General features: G+C 48.4%; 1 protein-coding gene across 3 annotated transcripts in view; it reads right to left on the bottom strand.

The window, feature by feature from the left end:
* Window positions 1-7,500, bottom strand: part of WDR47 (WD repeat domain 47) — a 97,053-nt gene that overhangs the window by 87,733 nt on the left and 1,820 nt on the right. Inside the window, exon 1 of one of the 3 annotated variants that reach the window (XM_075617074.1) lies at window positions 5,369-5,581. The exons of the other annotated variants lie outside the window; for them this stretch is intronic. Within the exon in view, the coding sequence (XP_075473189.1) occupies window positions 5,369-5,389 (21 nt within the window). The 5' untranslated portion in view covers window positions 5,390-5,581. Of the gene's footprint in view, window positions 1-5,368; window positions 5,582-7,500 lie in introns of those variants that run through there. 3 annotated transcript variants of the gene reach the window in all.

Here is a 7,500-nt window from a genome sequence, read left to right as displayed (position 1 = left end):
GCGTGTATATGTGTGTGCGCGCGTGTATATGTGTGTGCGCGCGTGTATATGTGTGTGTGCGCGCGTGTATATGTGTGTGTGCGCGTGTATATGTGTGTGTGCGCGCGTATATGTGTGTGTGCGCGTGTATATGTGTGTGTGTGTGCGCGTGTATATGTGTGTGCGTGTGTGTATATGTGTGTGCGCGCGTGTATATGTGTGTGTATGCGCGTGTATATGTGTGTGTATGCGCGTGTATATGCGCGTGTATATGTGCGTGTGCGTGTATATGTGCGTGTATATGTGCGTGTGCGTGTATATGTGTGTGTGCGTGTATATGTGCGTGTGTGTATGTATATGTATATATGTGTGTGTGTGTATGTATGTCTATGTGTGCGTGTATGTGTATGTCTATGTGTGCGTGTGCCTATGTCTTTATTTATATAGCGCAATTAATGTGCATAGCGCTTCACAGCAGTAATACACGTGACAATCATAAATAACAAATAATACAAATAACAGATCATAGGAAGAAGTGCTCCAGTCATAAACGTAACATTTAGGAAGAGGAGTCCCTGACCCGAAGAGCTTACAATCTAATTGGTGGGGAGAACGTACAGAGACTTCGGCTACGTGCGTCTGCAGGGGGCGAAGCTTTATGTATAATGTGTATAGTATTAGCCACGGTGCTATTCATATGCTTCGTTAAGCAAGTGTGTCTTAATGTGGGTCTGAAAGGTGGTTAGAGAGGGTGCTAGTCGGGTACTGAGGGGAAGTGTATTCCAGAGGTGTGGGGCAGTCAGTGAGAAAGGTTTAAGGCAGGAGAGGGCTTTAGATACAAAGGGGGTAGAGAGAAGACATCCTTGAGCAGAATGCAAGAGTCTGGATGGTACATAGCGAGAAATTAGGGCTGAGATGTAAGGAGAGGCAGAGGAGTGTAAAGCTTTAACAGTGAGGAGAATTGAGGGTGAGATGCGGGATTTGATAGGAAGCCAGGAGAGGGATTTCATGAGGGGAGACGCTGAGACAAATTTAGGAAAGAGTAGAGTGATTCTAGCAGCAGCGTTTAGGATAGATTGGAGGGGAGACAGGCGAGAGCCAGGAAGGCCAGAAAGCAGGCGGTTACAGTAATCGAGACGGGAGAGAATGAGGGCCTGAGTCAGAGTTTTAGCAGTCGAGCAACAGAGGAAAGGGCGTATCTCTGTAATATTGCGGAGGAAAACACGTCAGGTTTTAGAAATGTTTTGAATGGGAGGAGAGAGGAGAATGTGAGAAAGGAGTTGAGTGTGCCCCTAGGCAGTGTGCTTGGGCTACTGAGTGAATGATGGTAGTTCCAACAGTAATGTGGAAGGAGGTAGTAGGGCCAGGTTTGGGAGGAAGTATGAGGAGCTCTGTTTTTGCAATGTTAAGTTTAAGTCAGCGGAGGCCATCCATGATGATATCGCAGAGAGACATTCTGAAATGTTGGTCTGTACAGCAGGTGTAAGGTCAGGAGTTGAAAAGTAAATTTGTGTGTCGTTGGCATAGAAGTGATATTTAAACCCAAAAGATGTTATTAGGTCACCTAGAGAGAGTGTGTACAGAGAAAAGAGAAGAGGTCCCAGGACAGAGCCCTGGGGTACCCCCACAGAGAGATCAATAGATGAGGAGGTGTTAGCAGAAGAGACACTGAAAGTACGATGGGAGAGGTAGGATGAGATCCAGGATAGAGCTTTGTTCCGAATACCATGGAGAATGGAGAATGTGAAGGAGAAGAGGGTGGTCCACGGTGTCAAATGCTGCAGAGAGGTCGAGTAATATGAGCAGAGTGTAATATCCTCTGTCTTTGGCAGCATGGAGGTCATCAGTTATTTTAGTGAGGGTTGTTTCCGTGGAGTGAGAAGTGCGGAAGCCAGATTGTAGAGGGTCTAGGAGAGAATAGGTGTTGAGAAAGTGGAGCAAGCGAGAGAATACAAGATGTTCAAGGAGTTTAGAGGCAAAAGGCAGGAGGGAGACATGTTGATAGTTAGAAAGACAGGAAGGGAAGCTTGCTGTTTTTGAGTAATGGTATAACTGTTGCTTGTTTGAAGTAGGGAAAGGTACCAGAATATAGGGAGGAGTTAAAAATGTGTGTCCGCATAGGGATTATATTGTGGAAGCAAGAGGTTTTAGGAGATGGGAGGGAATGGGGTCAAGAGGGCAAGTGGTAGAGGGAGAAGAAGAGGAGATCAGCAGTGACACCTCCTCAGAGACAGTGGAAAAAGTCAAGGAAGGCAGGAGGAGAGTTAGGAAGAGGTGTAGGATGAGAGGAGGAAACAGAGGGGATGTTCTGACGTATGGATTCCACCTTTTCCTTAAAAAAGTCAGCAAAGTCCTGAGTTAAGATGGAGGAAGAAGAGGCAGCTGGGGGTGGTCTGAGTAGAGAGTCAAAGACAGAGAAGAGTCGGCGTGGGTTAGACTTGTGCGTGTTGATTAGTGAAGAAAAGTAGGTTTGTTTAGCCAGAGAGAGGGCAGAGTTGAAACAGCACAGCATAAATTTGTAGTGAAAGAAGTCTGCGAGAGTGTGAGGTTTCCTCCATAGGCGTTGACAGAAACGAGTAGAGGAACGCAGCATGCGCGTGTGGTATTTAGCCAGGGTCTGGGGTTAGAAGGGCGAGGGCAGCAGAGATCACGAGGCATGTAGATCAAGAGAGGAGGATAAGGCAGAGTTGTAGTTCCTGACCAGGTTGTCGGGGTCTAGAGCAGAACCGAGAGAGGAGAGGGAGGAGCGCAAAGTGGAATCAAAGGCTGGTAGGTTAATAGGGCGCAGGTTTGTGCAGAAACGAGGGGTAGATGGAGAAGGGGAGAAGCGATGTATGCGTATGTGTGCTTTTAAAGAATATACACTGAACTGATAGAGAGAGAAATGGAACTATGAGAATAACGAAAACAAGAATAGTACGCCAAGACGCGCTTTCAACAGCGGCCAGACATTACATGTCCAATGCAGAAATCCTTCAGGTTGTACCAAAAGGAAAGGTCAACCCCCTGTGAAAGCGTCTCTTGGGATGCAACACATTTTCCCAGTATCACTGGTCTATACCCCAGGCAGTTTCAGCACCCACAACTATTCTGTATATGCTATTTTTCGAGTGCAAGTCTAATATTAACAGGAGGAGGCACAGAACGAGGCCGTTTTGGAGCTAAATTGATGCTATATGGACATGTTGGTCCTGCGCTCCTGTAAGGACGGCTGATTTGGGGAGTGCCACGTTAGGGGAATTACCTTGTTTAGGAAATATCATACGCGTTTCCTATATATCCAATTAACAACCACTATTGGAATATTCCAATATGTGATGAATGTGTTTTTGCTACAACACCACAATTAAGGGGTCAGTCCCTCCTACAGTCAAAGTGTACTAATGGCAGAGACATGGTTAAGGGGTCAGTCCCTCATAGGGACAAAGTGTACTAATGGCAGAGACATGGTTAAGGGGTCAGTCCCTCCTAGGGGCAAAGTGTACTAATGGCAGAGACATGGTTAAGGGGTCAGTCCCTCCTATCAGCAAAGTGTACTAATGGCAGTGACATGGTTAAGGGGTCAGTCCCTCCTAGGGGCAAAGTGTACTAATGGCAGTGACATATTTAAGGGGTGAAATCTAGGTGATTACTGCCTCTTTTTATCCAAATCTGACACCAATAAGTATTTTTAAAGTACGTTTATAAACCCGATGAGCTGAGACTCGGGAGGGGGGTGATTTCCTCGGGCTGCTCCTTTTATCTGATGTCTCTATGCGTTCAACAAGAGTTTGCGCAGGCAAAGCCCCCTCCCTCTCTCCTTATCTTGATTGTCTCTCTAATAGGGAGAGTTGGATAAGGGGAAAGAAAACAGGTCTAGGATGTTTCGCCGTGACCAAAACGCCAGCGGCGTTTAGCAGCCGGGCCATGTCGCCGCAGGGCAGCTCAACACTGGACATTTCTCTGCGATGTCTGCTCTGACAAGGCAGGTCTGACAAGTGCACCGCGCAAGTCCACTACCCTGCCTAAACCGGCGCTGCAACGCGCCATCTTTAAAATGTCCCGCGCCGGATATTTAAACATGCACTTATCAGACCTGGCTTGTCGGAGCGGGCGGAGGCGCGGCAGACTTGGATTGTTGGGGGAGCAGTGGACATCGCAGCGACACGTCCAGCGGTGACGTGTTTTGGTCGTGGCCATACGTGCCATTCCGAAAGAAAACACGACTAACAAACTCCCCTCTCCAGAGAGCTGCAGGGAAGGCAATTTGGGAGGAGTTTCCAGGGAAGCAACAGCAGCCAAACGGACGTTCTGTGCAATGTTACATTCGTTCAGAAAGTCAATGAGAGTTTCTATACAGACGTTTGTTGGATGGGGAGGGGGGGGGAGTTAAGGGGGGGAGGGTTAGGGGGGATACACGATGATATCAGTGCGCTGCCTGCCCTGACAGTCTCAAAGTAACATAGAAGCGATCACTTTACAGTGCGCAGCGACACGGGAATATTATTCTGTATAACAGAAGCAGCATCAAAAGTTGTGTCTAACTGAAGGCGTCACACGGGGCGCAAAGAGAGGGGGGTCACACGGGGCGCAAAGAGAGGGGGTCACACGGGGCGCAAAGAGGGGGGGTCACACGGGGCGCAAAGAGGGCGGGTCACACGGGGCGCAAAGAGAGGGGGTCACACGGGGCGCAAAGAGAGGGGGTCACACGGGGCGCAAAGAGGGGGGTCACACGGGGCGCAAAGAGGGGGTCACACGGGGCGCAAAGAGAGGGGGGTCACACGGGGCGCAAAGAGAGGGGGGTCACACGGGGCGCAAAGAGAGGGGGGTCACACGGGGCGCAAAGAGAGGGGGGTCACACGGGGCGCAAAGAGAGGGGGGTCACACGGGGCGCAAAGAGAGGGGGTCACACGGGGCGCAAAGAGGGGGGGTCACACGGGGCGCAAAGAGGGCGGGTCACACGGGGCGCAAAGAGGGCGGGTCACACGGGGCGCAAAGAGAGGGGGTCACACGGGGCGCAAAGAGGGGGGTCACACGGGGCGCAAAGATAAGTTAATGCATAACAATAATAATATAAAGGGAATCGCTGCCTTTAAAGGGTTAAAAACCTGGACAATATGCCGTTCCATACACCCAGACGTCTCACAGACGTGTGAATAGGGGCCGATGTAAAACTAAAACCATCAAACCTAAAAACAGTATTTGCACTGAAAATGCCGTGCTGTACAAAGCCCCAGATTCCCAGATCCCCAGAGAAGGACATCTCTGCACATCACTGCTGGTAGTTTCCCATGGTCCCAAGTGCGGCTACCCAGTCACACCAAATTACCAGCCCCGCTGTCAGTACAGGGGTTAAATCTCCCCGCCCCAGTCCCCTGCGAGCAGACTGAACAAACAGCAGCATCATTACCAGCTGCGATGCACCGTCCATGCCCAGGGAGATGCTGCTCTGCTACACCGGCTGGGGGCCAATGATCAGACTGCTCCATCAATAATTCAGGGGGCTGAGCGTCCCGTCCGAGGCGGGGAGGGGGCGCCCGGCGTTAACACAAAGCCACTCGCAACAAAGGAAGCACCGTCCTGACACGCCAGAGAGGATCTGCATTCATTCATGGGAAGGAGACACAGAGGGGGGGGGGGGAGGCCACCCCAGCTGTCTCTCTCCCCCCCCTCCGTGCGAGGTGGGCTCCCTATCTGGCAGTGTGTGTTGCCGAGGGGAAGAGATAGTAGGCTCGCTATTTAGCAGGGCCTTTCCCCAGTCACGCCCCTATGTATGCTTGCGAGCGGGATACACACGGTGACACGGGCATATGGACACGCGAGTAATTCAGAGCACTGTGATTGTGTCGGACATACAAATATCCAAATGTAATAGAATATGACAAGCAATAAAATACTGATATGTAATGACAATTATTATATATGTGTGCATGTAGATATAATATGCGTCTGTGTAGGTGTGTTTTTAATGTACACGTGTGTACATGTATGTGTAAGTGCACATGTACACATAATTTATGCAAATAATGTACACACAATGTACACATGTGTAGGTGTGTCTATGCACGCATATAATGTGTGAGCGTGTGTGTAAGTATGTATACAATTTCAATATATTATCCCCCATGTGAGCACATTCACACATCTCAGACAGGTCTGCAGTCCTGCCCTTCCCCATTATCTCTTAGCATACCCTGCAGCCAGGGATTCTGGGTAATGACATGCAAATGTGCACTCAGTGCATCACTCTTTGCTTGTTATTCATTTTAACATGGATCCCCTATGAGCTTATAAGTGTTGCATTACACAAGGTTGGTTGCAGGCTGTGCAACGCGAAGCTGGTAGTGGGTATAACCAAACATTTAAAAAGTTATGGCGGGCAAAGAAAAAGGGGACAAAAACCCTCCCCCCGTACAGTATACGTATATTAACATAAACATGTAATAACTTATACATATGCTTGTCCTCAGCAATTAACATATCAACATACTGTATATAGTATACATATTTGCAGTAACATTAAAAACACAATATATACACAGTCATGTATAATGTATGCAGATATATACCCACACATTTACAGTAATGAGCATCCTCACTTTGCAGCAAACTGTGAATATATGTGCATGTGTAAACATATCCTCACAACTGAAGGAGCGCCTCAGCGAGGAAAGCCACTGCTGACGACAATAACACAGAGTTTGAAGCAGGGAAGTCTGGTTCAATTCCTGGTGTCCGCTCCCAAATATACATAGATCGTAAGCTATGGGCAGGGACTTGTGCCCATAAGAAATCTCATGTACAGCTTACCGCAGGCTATACTGTAATTGGGAAGCGCTTTGAGTTCCATTGGGAGAAAAACGCTATATGAAATAAAGTTCTTATTAAATCACCAAACTGGTATATACAGAGAAAGGAAGATACACACAGGATGAATATATATGCATATCAAGTTCTGTATATGTACATACATAATCCGGATTCTGCCCTCTAACAAAAGTGGCCAACGATCTACTTACAACTAAGTTTAAGGGTCCCTTCTCCTTCGACACTGTTGATCATCCCCTTCTCTTGCACACCCTAACTCCATTGGACTCCGTAACACAGCCCTCTCCTGGCTCACGTCCAACCTATCCAATCGCTCCTTCAGTGTTTCCTTCTGTGTCTCCTCCTCACTCCCTCTCTCTGTTGGGGTCCCACAAGGCTCTGTCTTTGCCCTCTGCTCTTCTCACTCCACACCTCTTCACAATCTTTTGGCTTTCAGTATCATCTCTATGCTGATGACACCCAAATCTATCTCCTCCCCTGGCCTCTCCCCCTCTCTGGTCCCGTGTTCCCCGCAATCTCCTCCTGGATGTCTCACTATTACCTGAACATGTCCAATAGAGAATTAAATATTATTTCCACTGCTTACACCCAAACTCTCCCTCACTGTCAAGAATGCCACAATCTCATCAACACCTCAAGCCCGCTGTGTAGGGGTCATCTTACTCTGATCTCTCCTTTTCTCACATTCAGTCCCTCACTAAGTCCTGCCACCTC

The sequence above is a fragment of the Ascaphus truei genome, chromosome 10 (assembly GCF_040206685.1).
Source record: "Ascaphus truei isolate aAscTru1 chromosome 10, aAscTru1.hap1, whole genome shotgun sequence".
Classification (NCBI taxonomy): Eukaryota; Metazoa; Chordata; class Amphibia; order Anura; family Ascaphidae; genus Ascaphus; species Ascaphus truei.
Note: the sequence above shows the minus strand (reverse complement) of the source record. Positions and strands in the feature narration are given on the sequence as shown.